Source organism: Cervus canadensis, chromosome 11, assembly GCF_019320065.1.
Source record: "Cervus canadensis isolate Bull #8, Minnesota chromosome 11, ASM1932006v1, whole genome shotgun sequence".
Taxonomy (NCBI): Eukaryota; Metazoa; Chordata; class Mammalia; order Artiodactyla; family Cervidae; genus Cervus; species Cervus canadensis.
Genome location: NC_057396.1, coordinates 70,364,867 through 70,379,584, shown reverse-complemented (window position 1 = coordinate 70,379,584; position 14,718 = coordinate 70,364,867). Strand labels below are relative to the sequence as shown.

Here is a 14,718-nt window from a genome sequence, read left to right as displayed (position 1 = left end):
TTGGGAAGGGCTCAGTCCCTCTTTTAATGGCTTTCACCCAATTAAGTCAGGCCCACTCAGGGTGGTCTCCCTTAAAAAAAAATTATTTTATTTAGTATTTATTTGCTTGGCCACCTCACATCCTATTTGTGGCATGCGAGATCTAGTTCTCTGACCAGGGGTTGAAACTAGGGCCCCCTGCTTTGGGGGCATGAGTGTTAGTCGCTGGACCACCAGGGAAGTCCCTCCCGTTTAATTAACTCAGTATCAACTGATTTGGGACCTTCATTACACCTGCAAAACCCCTTTACTTTTTCCATTAAAGGTCACTTAACTATGGGAGTGGCATCCCTGACATGCACAGGTCCCCTGCAGACCCTAGGGGAAGGGATGACCCTGGGTGTGCACCCCAGGGTGGAGGCCATATTGGACTTCTGCCCACTGCACATGGCTAGCAAGTGGCAGTTCCAGTGGCCAAAGGCAGCTCTTTTTACTCTGAAGTGTGCTCCTCTCATGCAGATGAGGCAATGATACAAGAAAGTAAGAAGTGGGCAGGAACAAGGAGGACCAGCCTGGGTATTGTGCGTACAGCCCCCGGCATAGCGTCTGGCCAGCCTGGACACACATTGCTCACAGTTCCCACCCTTAAAGGCCAGCTCGGTGCTGGCCTATATGCCGCTCTGCTTCCATACACAGTAGTAGTAGGAACTGGGAGGAGCCTTGGGGTAGGGGGATTGCCGCAGAATTCTTTCGCCATCTAATTTGAATTCTGTGCCTGGCTGGAAGAGGGGACCCGATACAAATGCCTTCTTGAACCCCTCACCCTCGATCACTACTGGTCAGATATAAAATAAACTTGCGTGCGTGCTAAGTCCCTGTTCCTGTCCGACAGACCTGTCCAACTCTTTGCGACCCTATGGACCATAGCCCACCAGGCTCCTCTATCCATGGGATTCTCTAGGCAAGAACACTGGAGTGAGTAGCCATCCATCCTCCAAGGGATCTTCCCGATCTAGGGATCAAACCGGCATCTCTTATGTCTCCTGCGTTGGCAGGCGGGTTCTTTACCACTAGTGCCCCTTGGGAAGCCCCCAGATAAACTTACCCTTCTTGTTCCTTCATCTCCAGTCCCACCCCCCACGACCCCTCCCATGAAGAAAGGCACAAAGTCGGGGATTGATGCTGCATCATTTTTTTTTTTTTTACTTTTGCCTTCTTAAAGCATGTGCTGAGCTGATGGGTGAAGCGGTTTGGCAATTAAAAAGGCCCAGCAGCTTGGGCAGCGGCAGGGGGGAGGCCAGGTGAGGGGTTGGGGGGGACCCTCTCCCCTGGGCCAGGGAGCAGCAAAGCCCGCACTAACTTCATAAAATACAAAACAAGGGAGGGTTGAAGGTAGGAGGGAGACTTGTAAAATACAATATCTTAGGGATCGGCAATAATAAAAAATAAGGTTCATTATTTACAAACAATTTCTGTTCTTGGTCTCTGTACAGTGGGGGGGAGGGGAGGGGCTTAGTGGGTCGGTCTGTTGATGTGTCTGTGTGTGTATGTGGTCGGGGTGGGGCAGGGAGGCAGTGGTCCTCTTGGTCATTATGAGAAAGGAGGTGGGTGACTCAGTGAGTGGTTTATCTAAGAAGGACGGATGGTTGTGGGAGGGAGGGGGTGAGAACACAGTGGTTGGCCCAAGGGAACAGTCCAAATGTGGGGGGGAAGGGGGGCCCCGGTCAAGATCTAGGGCAAAGAGGGGCTGGTGGGCGGGGGGAGTGGAACCCTTTCTCCTGGGATGGGACCCCAGGGGGCAGGGGTACGAGCCGGATCCGGGTTGGTGAGCAGGACGACCCCTCTTCTGAGTACCAGAGGTACGCCCTGTGTCCTGGGTCTTGGCACAGCCTAGGAGAGCTTGATGGTGGTGTTGGGGCCCAGATCCCTGGAGAGAGAAGAGAAGTCAGGGGTGACTCTGTCTGGGGAGGACCCTCTTGCCCCTCTGCAAGCTGGGTTTGGACTTGGGAGGGATGGGGGCCATGGGAGGGTGTGGCTGACAACGCGGGGACCAGGGGTGGGCGGAGGCTGGGTGGAGCCTGGGACCCCAGGGAGGGAAGGGGCCGCCCACCCACCTCTCATGGAACCACTCCTTAGGGTGGGAGAAGTCAGGGCTCGTGCTGTTCCCGCTGACGTCCTTCGGCCAGGCCTCACTCAGGTACTTGCTGGTCTCGTGGGTGCTGTCCCGGTGGTCATGTTGCAGGTGGTCCTGGGGCCGCTGCTCCACCGGCCCCCCGGGCTTGATCTCCCAGCCATCCGGGGGCTCCACGGGCAGCAGGGCACTGCGGCCATCCTCCCATGAGCCTGCTCCCTCGTCGTAGAACAGGAGGCTCCGGGAGGGCACTGGAGAAGGAGCTCAGGGTGAGCCACGGTGCCAAGGCTCCCTCCCGGTCTAGGCTGCATTCAGGGCCCAGGGGTCAAGAACCTGGGCCCTGGACTCTTTCAGGCCTGGATCTGAATCCAGCCCTAATGATTCCCAGCTGTGTGACTGCAGGCAAACCATGCCTTTGCTTTCACCTTTCTGAGCTTGCTCATCTGTAAAATAGGAATACTAGGGGCCAACCTCCTGTTGATATGAGGTTTCAGTGAGATAACAGAGTGACTGAAACTGTGCTCAGAGCGAGTTAGCGCTCCCTAAGCAGAGGGCACTGGGCTGGGGCATCTGAGAGCTGGCTCATCCTACTGAACCACTCCCTTCCTGTGAGACCTTGAATAAACCTTTCCCCTATTTGAGGCCCCAGTTTACCCCTCAGGGAGATGAGAAAAAGAGAAAACACATTTGTTGGATATCTACCATGCCTATCAGACATTGTTGGCATCCTTTAACCTATATCAAATCATTAACAGAAACTCTTGGAATGAGATGTTTTTAGGTCCATTTCACAGAACAGGTCACTGAGGCTCCAGGTGGTCAGGGATGTTGTCCCAGACTAAGGATGATGCACGGTGGCTGAGCTGCAGACCCCGGCCCCGCCTGACTCCAGGATCCGCCAGCACCCTCCTCACCCTCAGGGCCCTGACCTCACGGTCTGCCTGGGCAGGGCCCCTGGATCTGTGCGCTGCCCCAGCTCCATGGGCCAGCCTGCTCCAGGGGTCACCTCCTCCCCTTCGCCCAGTCCTGTGCAGACCCTGAGCCTGAAACCCACCTCGTTCACTCCGAGGGGCTCATTCATTCCTGCGCTCCTCTGACTCTGCTTTTGTCCATCAACACCCCTCCTCCTCCCCCTAATCCCACTCCCCCAATTTCCATTCCTTCCTCTTCGAGGTCCCCTGTGCCTCCCATCACACAGACCCCCCTGGCCTTGAGAAAACGGACACGTGCCGCTCAGGATCTGGCATCTCTGCCACCCACCTCCCTCAGCAACTACCTCTCCTCTCCTTCTCCGGGCTGATCTGGTCCAGGGAGGGGTTTTCACTCCCCGCCTCTGCTTCCTCTTCCCCTAACCCTCCCCAAGGCTGCTCCCTCCCCTCAAGGGCCTGCAGGCCTAACTCATTCTCCCCGCAGCATCCCTCCTTCTAGAAACTCACTCCTCCCCAGCGCCTAGCTCTCTCTCTCCCCAACCTCCCATCTGTTTCCTTTTCCTCCTCCTGCCCTGCTGGATGACTCGCTCCAGGAGGCGATGAGGGACCGTCTGGAAGTCCCTCTGGAGGTCTGTCTGAAGTATCCTCTGCCTCCGGAAACCCACACTGTTCTTTGCTGCCCCCTGTGCCGGTTCTCCCCTTGCCACTGCATGTCATGTCTTTTCTCTCCTTTTTCAAGCTCATCAAAAAGGGAGCAACTGGTGTTCATTTAGTAAGAGCCTGCTGTGTACCAGGAACTGTACCGAGAGCCTTCATGCACCATGTCATTCAGTCTTCAGAGCAAACATGCTCAATAAGCGTGGAACTGGTAACTCCCATTTTCGAGATAAGAGATTAAAATTTAGCATGCTTCAGACACACGCCCGAGCTCACACGCTTAGCGAGGGGCAGATATGACTGACTGGGAAACTCCATGTTCTTAACAGTCCTCACAAGCCCCGCGGGGTGGTAACTAGCTCAGCCCCACGCTTCTGCCCGTGACAGACATTACCCGTGGATCTCACCACCCCTTCCTGTTGATCCTGAACGGGGCCTCAGAGTCTTTAGCAGTGCTTCATGCAGCCACCACCATCTTATGGAAAATGGCCCTGGAGCTGAAACTCACTTGCTATCCCAGTTGAAAAACACTGATGGTGGCTTAGCAGATGCCCCCTACCAGCTGGCACCATAATACATGGGGGATAGGGTGGGAACATTCTTGTTATTCCCTAAACCTTCCCCCCTTGCCCCCCGCTGGCCAAGCCACTCCTGGGTGGGCTGGGAATCAGGGGCTCTGCATTGTGGTCCTAATTCTATAACTAACATTGAACAAATCGTAGACCCTCGGGAAAGGCCTCAGTTTCCCCATCTGCAAAATGGGAAGGTGCAACGAGTCAGCCCCGGACCTGGCTCCTCACTTGCGTCTGTCTTCTGCCCGGAAGCTGGGGCTGGTGTGGGGGGAGGGCAGCCCTGCTTGGGGCACTCACTCTGACTGGCGGTGTAGAGGCTGTCAGCGGCCATCGGGTCTTCCTTCACAGTCTGGGAGCCAGAGGAGAACGCAGGGAGGCAGGGCACGAGGGAGCCCAGCACCAGGACGAAGCACAAGGCTGCCACCTGGAAGTGGAGAGAGTGTGGTGGGCAGAGCCGGGCCAGGGGAGGGCTGCAACCCAGGCCACCCCCAAAGCCCTCCCCCTCCCCCACCATGAGCCAGTGGGGGCCAAAGGCTCATCATTTTTTTCAGGAAATCTGCTCCCAGAGCCCATGTGGTGGAGGAGAAGGTGAAGGCTGTCAGGCCATCTCAGCCCATTGGAGAGAGGCCACCCCAGGCAGCATTGAAAAAGAGAGGGAGTTGGCCAGTGTGGCTATCACCTCTGGGGTGGGAAGGAATCAGGAAAGGAAGGAAGGGGTAGGTGCTGGAGGAGATTGAGGCTGGGGCAAGGGACGGGGACATATCTTCACACCAGATCCCCAGCAGGGTTCCCAGGAAGACTGGCCAGCATGGGGAGCTAATAAGAGTCACCGAGCCCAAACTAACACCTGCCTCTACTCCGGCTTTGCCACCTGTCAGCTAGAGGATCTCAGAGGGCCCGGGGGCAGTGATTAACCCGGAGGCAACAGGCTGTACAGCTATAGGGAACGCGGAAAAGAAGCCGGCAGAGGCCGCGGCCACAGCCTGGGCACCCCGCCACACACGCTAGAGAGAGACAGGTCCATACTTCCCCCGCGTCGCCCCAGGCCCATCCCCCGACTGGCTCCTCAGGGGCGGCCTCCTCCTCAGGGGCTGCCTCCTCACGGCGCTTGGCCTGTCATCCCCTAGCAGGGTTCCTGTGAGTCACTACACATCCACACCGTGTCAGAACCAGTCAGGGAAGGTCATGTTCCGGAAGGTTCCATGGGCTTTGGTGAAAGAGGCTGGGAGGATATTTGACCCTGGTGACGCTGCCGACAATATTGCCGGTCCCTGAAAGCTCTGCACGCCGCCCCCCACCCCCAACTCCCCTGAAAACCGGCCGGGGGGAAGACCGGGCCGCCGGCGGCTCTGTGGTGAGGGGACAGTGACCTACCATGAGGCAGGTCCCAGTCTGGGTGGCGGCCATCTTGTAAGGTCTGGAGATCTTGTTGGTGACCAGAGTCTGGAGTTTCTGCAGCTGCTGGAGCAGAGTCCTAAGGGGGGCAGAGCGGTCACCCGGCGGCTCTGACCCAGCCCGCAGGCATCCCTGCCTCCTGGAGCTCCCCCCGGGTGCGGGGTGGGGGTGGGGGCCCCTGGGCTGGCTCTAGCCTTGGCTTCCACACGAAGTGCCCGCTTCACTCAAGGCAGAAAAAGGTCACTTCCCGCTTGGCTCCTCTGTGGCGTGGCCGAGGCACCTGGCGCCCGCTTCACGGTGAATAACTGGGTCACCCTGTGGGAGCTCAGAGGGGCCCCGTGAGGCTTCTCTTGGCCAAAGCGGAGGTTGGAGGCAGGTCTAGCTCACCTGGGCTGAGGTCACCTTCTTTTTTTTCTTTAACCCTGCACCAGCCATAGCTAAACTGACCTTCCCTCCTTCTACCCTGAGCTGATAAGGAGGACGTGTCTGGCAGCGGCCTGGTACATGGTGAGGAGTGAGCATGCGGGGAATGGTAGCTACCATTTTTGTTAATTTTGTCGCTGTTTTTGCTTTTATCACAGCACCTGTAACACTTCATTTATTTACAAATTTGTATGTCATTACACAGCGTCGCAAAGAGAGGAAATCTAACGTGTCTGAACACGGCTGAGCGGCTGAACATCCACGTCAGTCTCTTTCGCTAACTGTGGGGGCTCCCTGAGGGCAGGGACTGGGTCCTCCCCAGCAAGGAATCAGCCCACCCTTGGTGAAGAAATGTTGAATCATCTCTTCCCTCCCGCCCAGCCAGTCCATGCGGTTGCAGTTCCCAGAATGTACAGCAGGTGGCGAAATAGCTCCAAGGGCCTGGCCCTATTTAGGACCAGAGCGGAATCTGGGCCAGAGGAAGGGGGTGAGGGGCGAGGGCTCCCACCCCTCTTCCCTGAGTCAGGGGGGCATTCTCCAGGTCAGTCAGGGGAGTGGCTGGATCCCGCTGGAGAAGCTGGGGGAGAAGGAAGGAAAGAAGGAAAAAGCCTTCTGTTGAGCACCTGCTCCCTACCAGCTGCTGGCTGCCGTTTTAATTACTCCCAGCGAACAATTATTAAAGACCTACTGTGGGCTCATGACTGGTCACTAACAAGAATTCAGAATAACAGCCAGAAAAAGAGAAGAAGAAAAGTTAACATGAAGGGAGCATTCTCAAATGCCAAGGACGGTGCAGGCCCTATACTTGCTAGGTCTCATGGCATCGTCACACGAATCTGGGGAGATACCGCTTCCATCGTCTCCATGCAGACAGAGAAACTGGGGCCCAGAGACATGTTACAGTTTTCCCAAGATCACAAAAAACGCCCCCGGAGTCGTGACTTTCCGTGGCCACCACATGCCAGGCCCTGTGTGGGCTCCAGACTGTTTCTCAAACTTAGTCGTGCGCATGAATCACTTAAGGGTGTTGCTGAAATGCAGATTCTGATTCAAGTTAAGTGTGGGGAGAGGCCCGAGATTCTGCATTTCTGCAAGCCCCTAGCTGATGTTGACGTGCTGGGCTGAGAAACTCACTTTGAGTCGTAAACATGTACACCAGGGCTCTAACTTCAGGGTGCCTCAGAATTAACCTGAGGGCTTGTTAACACATGGGCTGTGGAACCTTCCCCAGATTCAGCAGGGCTGGCACGAGGCCTGAGCACAAAGCACTTCAACAAATGCCCAGGGGCTGCTGCTATTGCTGGCCTGTATTACCTCATTTAAGCATCTCGCCAGCCCCGTCTGGTATCTAGAGTTCTGAATGGATAAAGGAGGATGGGAAACTGAGGGTCCCAGGCCACAGGCTCCCTGTGTCTGGGATTTGCATCACCCTCAACTCAGTGGCCTGTCCTCCCTCCTGCCTCCCAGAGCTATGCCAGAGCCAGCCACTGGCTGCGGAGGGCAGGGGGCCAGAGGGGAACGCAGGTGGCACTACCCACCTGTTGGCATTCTCCAGGGTTTCCACCTTCTTCCACAGTTCATTGTTCTCAGATGTAAACGTCTCCACCCTGTGGGGGCCAAGCAGGCACAAGCTCAGCGGCAGCCCCCAGATCTGACTCCCCCCCCGCCCCATTTTGGGGTCACATGGTGTGTGGCACGCAGAATCTTAGTCCCCGACCAGGAGTCGTAACCACTGGACCACCAGGGAAGTCTCTCTGCTGCCCACTTTGCCCTGCCCACCAGCATCCTCCTCCCCATGCCCCCCACCCAGCCCCTGAGAGGGTGGGAGAGGAAGCCAGGTTGGGGAGCGGAGCCCAGGCCACCCGGGCTGTCCACCAGCCCCAGGCCTCTTACTTCTTTTCTAGACACTCCACGTACTCCTTCTTCTTACGGCGGCTCTCCTGGGCTGAGATCTAGAGGGGGAAGCCCCCAGCGGGAGTTGTTATTGTTCAATCACGGAGCTGCATCCGGCTCTCCGTGACCCTGTGAACCGCAGTAGGCCAGGCTTCCCTGTCCCTCACAGGGTTACCAGGCCACGCATCCACTCCCTGGGCTCCCCATTTTCAGGACTGGCATGGCCAGGGGAGCAGAGACCCCCACCGCCCCCACGGAAGCCCCAGGGCAGGGCCAGGGTCTGCCTCTTGCTTTACCTTGTTCTTGATTTTCCTCCGGACCCTCTTCAAGGCCTTCTCCTCAGCTTTGGTGAGGGGCAGTTTGGTGGGGATGGGGTAGCCCTCAGCAACCAGGGTGCGCTTCTCCTCCTCCGTCAGGAGCAGCGGCCCCGACGTCCCCTGTAATTTCTGCAGCAAAGAGGATGTACTAGTTAGGAACCAGACAGCCCTGCATTCAAATCCGAGCTCGGCCATTTACCCTAGGCAAGACCTGGGCAAGGCACCCAGCTCACTGAACCTCAGTTTCCTCATCTGCAAGAGGGGCGGATCTGAATTAAATCCAGTAACAGGTCACAAGTGCTGAGGATGTTGCTGGCAGCCTGGCACGTTAGGCCCTCAGTATATTGTTGGGAAGGGCTGGTCCCTAGATCCCATCGCAGAATCCACAGCCTTAGTGCTTACTTGTCCAGGGCCCCCTGAACAGCACCCACTTCGGACACCTACCACCTCTAGACCTGAGGTGTCCCCCACCCATCCCAGGGCTTCTGGGCCTCCTGAACTTTGCTCTTCAAACAGTGCTCCTTGGAGGCAGCCTGGGCCGTCCCTCTGGAGGTCAGGAATGTCAAGTTCTAGACTTAGCTCTGCCGCCAGCGGGTTCAGCAGGCCTCTTGGACTCTCCCCCTGTTTCCTATTCATCCCCAAGCACGATTAAAAGATCTTCACTCCCATCTGTGGGGCGGGCACCTCCTGCGTTCTGATGGGGGTCGGGATCAGGCTTAGGGCTCCCCCCAGACACTGGATTCCTCGATTCTGGGGTCAGTCCGGCCCCAGCTGCTTACGTGAGGGGCGGTGAGGAGCGGAGAGGTGGAGATGGCCGTGGAGGAGCGGGCCATGGGCCGGATAGGGCTGGAGGGGGGCAGAGAGCGGGGACTCTGGGAGCCGTCGCTGTCGCTGCCGTGGCTGCTGGGGGGGGTCGGAGGCATCTGCACCAGGTCCTCTGTGGGGAGCAGGAGAAGCCAGGTCAGCCGGGGTACAGAGTTCAGCATAGTGCAGGCCTAAGCTGGTCCCGAAGGCATGTGGGCGGACTGTTCAGGCCTTGACCCCTATAATGTCAGGAGCACCCCCCTCGACCCTAGCGTGTCAGAAAGTAGAGTTGACACCCCAGAAGACAATTTCTGAGGGCCACACCATCCCCGACTCCACTGAGCCCAGCTCCTTTAAACCTGGTTCTTGGTGGGGATTCCCTGGTGGCTCAGACGATAATGAATCCCCCTACAATGCAGAAGACCTGGGTTCCAGCCTTGGGTTGGGAAGATCCCCTGCAGAAGGGCATGGCTATGCACTCCAGTGTTCTTTACTGGAGAATTCCACGGACAGAGGAGCCTGGTGTAATCCATGCATGGGGTCACAGAGTTGGACATGACTGAGCGACTAACGCTAACACTTGGCAGGGATAACACAGAGGCTGGATTCTCGGGTCTCCTTTCCCTGGCAGCTCAGTCAGTAAAGACTCCACCTGCAATGCAGGAGGTTGCCAGCGATGCAGGAGACCCAGGTTTGATCCCTGGGTCGGGAAGATCCCCTGGAGAAGGAAGTGGCAACCCAATCCACTGTTCTTGCCTGGGAAACCCCATGGATAGAGGAGCCTGGCTGGCTACAGTCCATGGGGTTGCAAGAGTCGGACACGGCTTAGTGACTAAACCCTCACTTCAAAGGGCTCAGGGTCTGTGAGCCTCCAACTTGGCAACCCCAGGAGATGACCGGAGTCTGCCCACAGCGAGACCCATGGGGATCAGGCAGGGCAAGCGACAGCCTCTGTCCCTTTCTTCCCATTTCAAAACACCAGGGTGTCCATTTCCAACCTCAGGGTAACAGGGCAGCAGGCACTGGGCTTTCAGCAGACCTGCCAGAGCACTGCTCTCCCCAACACGCCCTTCATGCTGCCTCTCTTGGCCGCAGCATCAGGAAGAGGCCTGAGCCGAGCCAAGAGGACCAAGAGCCTGGAAGGCTACAGTCCCTGGGGTCGCACAGAGTCAGACACGGCTGAGCACGCGTGCATGCACACACGGGAATCTGGAGCCCACTGCACCGCAGAGCTGGGCTGAGACTGGGAGGAGGAGCGGCTGCGTCCTTCCGGGCTCTGCCCACCGCTGCCTCCTACAGGAGTCCCCTCTCTCTTCTTTGGCTCTTATTTGCCTCTCGTGGATGCCATACTGTAAAGACCACTGAACTTGGAGTCAGACCTGAGTTCAAGTCCTGACTGTTGTACCCCACAACTATGCGACCTATATTCATGTTTATTTAACATCTCCCAGCCTCACTTTCCTGTTGAATGGGGGGGTGAAAGGAATCCCTATATGGAGCCGGGAGGATGCAATGGGCTAAGGGATGGGACCATGCTTTATGACGGGCAGTCTACAATGTAAGGTGTTTTCACACTGGTCCCTTTCTACCTCTGGTTAATTCCATCTTCTCTTAGAAGCTATGAGTAACTTGAGGGTGAAACTTGGGCCTTATTCATCTTCCTAAACCTTGTGGTGCTTAGTCCAGGGCCTGATACACAGGTGCTGCTTAATCAGTGTTGGATGAATGAATGAGGTGGGATTGGAAAGATTAAGTTAGCCTTTTCTCCTGCTCAATCCAAGAAGCTCCCTCTGTTCTCTCCTCTCCTGTCAGGTCTGCGGAGGTGTTTCCTGGGATCTGTCATCTTTAACCCATAACACAACTGTGTCATTGGTGGTTTGTCTGGGATCCTCATTACAGTGTCAGCTCCTCGGGTACAGTGACTGTTTTCTCTCTCTGCGTCCCCAGCTCCTGGAACTAGGAGATGCCCAATGTACTCTCATTGGATGGGTGGATGAATGGATAGATGCAAGGATGGACAGATGGACGGGTAAATGAGTAAATGGGTGAATGGATGGAGGAGCTGATGGCTACAGAGAGGACTTCAGTTAGTGAATCATAGGAGGGGAAAGTAGCAAACAGGGTGAGAAGGTGGTGATAATAGTGACAGTTGTCGAGTAAGAAGGGGACTGGAGGGATGGGGAACGGGCACAGAAGGGAGGAGAGACTATTACGGGGAGAAAACGGACATGTCAAGGGAGACAGGTGGGCTGAGCCAAGGGGTAAGGGATGCGGTCTGTCCAGGACTGGCGATGAAGAGCCCCTCTCCAGACACACTCACCTGGTGTCCCTTTGAGGAACTGGTTCACCTCCTGGGGCTCGGCTTTGATCACTGGCAGCTGAGTCATCTCTCCTGGGGCCTGAGGAAGAGGCAGGGCCCGCTCCATCAGCTGTTCCTGGGGCCTGTCCCCACCAGGCCCTCCAACCTCCCACCCTCCCTGGGCCTGGGGGGTTCTGCGCTACAGCATTAAGAAAGTAGCTGGGCTCAGGGTTCCAGGCATATCCCAGAGGGAGCAGAGACAAGTTCCTGTGCTTACAGAAGGCAAGTCAGGCCTAAGGGAAGACAGCGGTGGCCAAGGGGCATCGTGTAGCTCCTGAGTGCAGGGAAGAGGGGCTTCCTGTGGCCTCTGAGGCCAGGGCCGTCTTTTTTGGAGGAGGGTGACCCCACACCGGCGGTGAACGCCATGCAGGCTGGGTATGTGGGTTGCCAGGAGACCCACATAATGTCGCGTCTGGCAGATTGTAGCTGTTCACTGAACCACAGCGCAGATGAAGGAGGCATTAGAGAAAGGTCCCTGAGCATCCCTGAGCAGCTGAAGTCTGCGTCCTGAAGTATAAACAGCAGTATTCCAGATACAGGGTGGGGCAGGCCGTGGCTGAGGGGAAAGGCACTCCACGTAGAGGAAAAAGCATCTGCAAAAGCACAGTGCCCAGACAGAGCCCAGCTAGATCCGGAAATAGTGAGGACAGAGGGTGTGCAGAGGGTAGGCTCTATGTCAGAGGCGGAGTGGTCAGACACAAGACCAGAAGATCTGGGGAGAGGATGTGGCGGGAGGAGGAGAAGCCAGAGAAAGAAGTCTGAAACAAGGAGGACCCCTAATGGGTGTCAGCGGCTTCCCAGGTATTGCTAGTAATAAAGCAACCACTTGCCAGTGCAGGAGACATAAAAGACGTGGGTTCAAACCCTCGGCGGGGAAGATCCCCTGGAGGAGGGCATGGCAACCCACTGCAGTATTCTTGCCTGGAGAATCCCATGGACAGAGGAGCCTGGTGAGCTACAGTCCATGGGGTTGCAACGAGTCGGACATGACTGAAGTGACTTAGCACGCACGCACAATAGGTTTTAAGCAAGGGACAGGTAGAATTAGATGAATGCTTTAAACAAACACGCATTCCTATTTCTTTATACCATTCTTTATACCATTCCAGCCTGCTGTTTCAGAAAGGACATCAGCTTCCTATGCAGGAGTACCAACACGCACATAAATGGTGTTCTTTTTGAGAAGACACTGTGTTGGGTGCTGGATTTCAGGCCCATCTCTCCCCTCCAGGTCCAAAGCCAGCAGAGAGAGGTCATGATATCATAGGTGGGACCCAGAATCCTGAATTTCAGCAGATGAATCGGAATCAAGGGAGGGTGAGGCTGGCTGGGACCTTGGATATTCCCTGATCTACATCCCAGCTGAGCCCTCAAGTGACAGATGAAAGGACTGAGACGCAATAGGGTGATTCCACTTCGGTGGGTCACAGGCTCATTCTCCCGCCATCCAACTCCTGGTTCCCACACCTTCCGCTAGGGGGTTGCGACCTCACTAGAGTGGGAAAGGTGGGCTTCGGGGTCTGATGGCTGAGCCTGGAATGCAGCTCCATTTCATCTGACTGTGCAGTGTGGGGCAAGCTGCTTAACCTCTCAGTTCCCTCCTCTGAGGCCAGCGCCTAACTTCCATGACCTTGTCCACGGCCATCCTGTCTTCCCTTCCTCCTCTGGGGAGGTCTCAGGAGTCACAGAGCCAGCCCTGGAGATGGTCCCCAAAGATCCTCCCGGTCTGCAGCCAGCCCTGAACCCCCCAGTCCCTGGTGGAGGAGGAGGGAATGCCCTTTCTTGCCTCTGCGTGCGTGCTAAGTCGCTTCAGTCATGTCTTGACTCTTTGCGACCCCAGGCTCTCTCGTCCATGGGATTCTCCAGGCAAGAATACTGAAGTGGAGTGGGTTGCCATTTCCTCCTCCGGTGGATCTTCCCGACTCAGGGATCAAACTCATATCTCTTACATCTCTGGCACTGTCCGGCAGGTTTTTTACCAAGGGTACCACCTGGGAAGCCCTTGGGCCACGTGCGTTTTGAGCAGTTGAGCCGTGTGGCCAGCAGGGGGCAGTGCCAGCCAAACCCCGACTCAAGGGATTCCAAGGGCATCCCAGTGACGCAGTGGTAAAGGATGCTCCTGCCAATGTGGGAGATGCGGCTACGCATCCCTGGGTCGGGAAGATCCCCTGGAGAAAGAAATGACAACCCACCCCAGTAGTCTTGCCTGGGAAATCCCGTGGACAAAGGAGCCTGGTGGGCTACAGTCCCTGGGGTCACAAAGAGTCGGACACAACGTAGCAACTAAACAACAACTTGTGTTTTAGATGCAAGAGTAGGAGCCCCTTAGCTGTAGTTCACGCTCCAATTCTACAGAGAAGGAAGCTGAGGAATGAAGAAGGAAGGCAACGCGCCCAGAACACAGCTGAGACCAGAGCTGGGACCAGGCAGGGCCTCTCCCAGGCGCCGGGTGTCTGGGCCTCATGTCCCCAGAAGGGTCTTCAGATGTCCGCTTTGGTTCTATAGCTAAGCGATGGTATCTAGACATTCATGGGGGGAGGGCCTGCCTGTGAGCGTAGGTTAAACATATTCATCTCATGAATATAAACAATGGAAATAGGGTATAATTTTTATACTTCCATTTAGGTGTTTCTTCGTTTTTAAAAATCCGGACACTGAGAAAATTAAGTGGCCTGGGCTGTCTCCTACCCTGAGACCCTGGACTGGGTCCCTGATGCCCAGCCCTGCCTGGGTCCCTTCATCTTCTTCTGCACACAGTGAGGGCCCCTGTGGTTTGAGTCTGGTCTTGGTGGTGAAAGGGTGGCCCAAGGTGGGGGCAGAGACAGAGTCTGGAGGCTCCTGAGGGCCACACTGCTCCCTGTTCAGAGCCCTGGGGAGCCCAGGGTTTTGGATGGCCCTTCCTACAGAGCTCTATCCCCCCTCCGCCCGCCCTCAGCCCCTGTAAACTGGCCCCAGGCTCACCTGGTGAGGGACGGGCAGCCTGGTCAGGGGGCTGAGGCCCAGCAGCGGGGTGGTGGCCATGGCGGCGGCAGCGGCCATGGCCGAGGAGGCGGCCAGCGGGTCCACGGGCAGCTCCGGGCTCTGCTCCCGCTTCACCATGACGGAGCACAGTTTGTGTCCCAGCACCCATGCTCCGTGGTCCACATCTAGGGAAGGGGGCGGGACCCAGGCTCAGGGGGCTCCCAGAGCAGGGGCTCAGCCCCGCTCCTGGCCCCTGTGCTGCGCGGGGCCGTGGAGAGATGTTAGGGTGCATGGGGAG

At 56.7% G+C, this 14,718-nt stretch overlaps 1 protein-coding gene across 1 annotated transcript in view; it reads right to left on the bottom strand.

The window, feature by feature from the left end:
• Window positions 1–1,155: 1,155 nt before the first annotated feature.
• Window positions 1,156–14,718, bottom strand: part of CREB3L1 (cAMP responsive element binding protein 3 like 1) — a 37,464-nt gene continuing 23,901 nt past the window's right edge. Inside the window, exons 3-12 of the mRNA XM_043481443.1 lie at window positions 14,421–14,605; window positions 11,421–11,499; window positions 9,076–9,233; window positions 8,276–8,425; window positions 7,980–8,038; window positions 7,625–7,693; window positions 5,643–5,742; window positions 4,566–4,692; window positions 2,094–2,361; window positions 1,156–1,906 (exon numbers count right to left, since the gene is read on the bottom strand). Of these exons, the coding sequence (XP_043337378.1) occupies window positions 1,870–1,906; window positions 2,094–2,361; window positions 4,566–4,692; window positions 5,643–5,742; window positions 7,625–7,693; window positions 7,980–8,038; window positions 8,276–8,425; window positions 9,076–9,233; window positions 11,421–11,499; window positions 14,421–14,605 (1,232 nt within the window). The 3' untranslated portion in view covers window positions 1,156–1,869. The remainder of the gene's footprint in view (window positions 1,907–2,093; window positions 2,362–4,565; window positions 4,693–5,642; window positions 5,743–7,624; window positions 7,694–7,979; window positions 8,039–8,275; window positions 8,426–9,075; window positions 9,234–11,420; window positions 11,500–14,420; window positions 14,606–14,718) is intronic.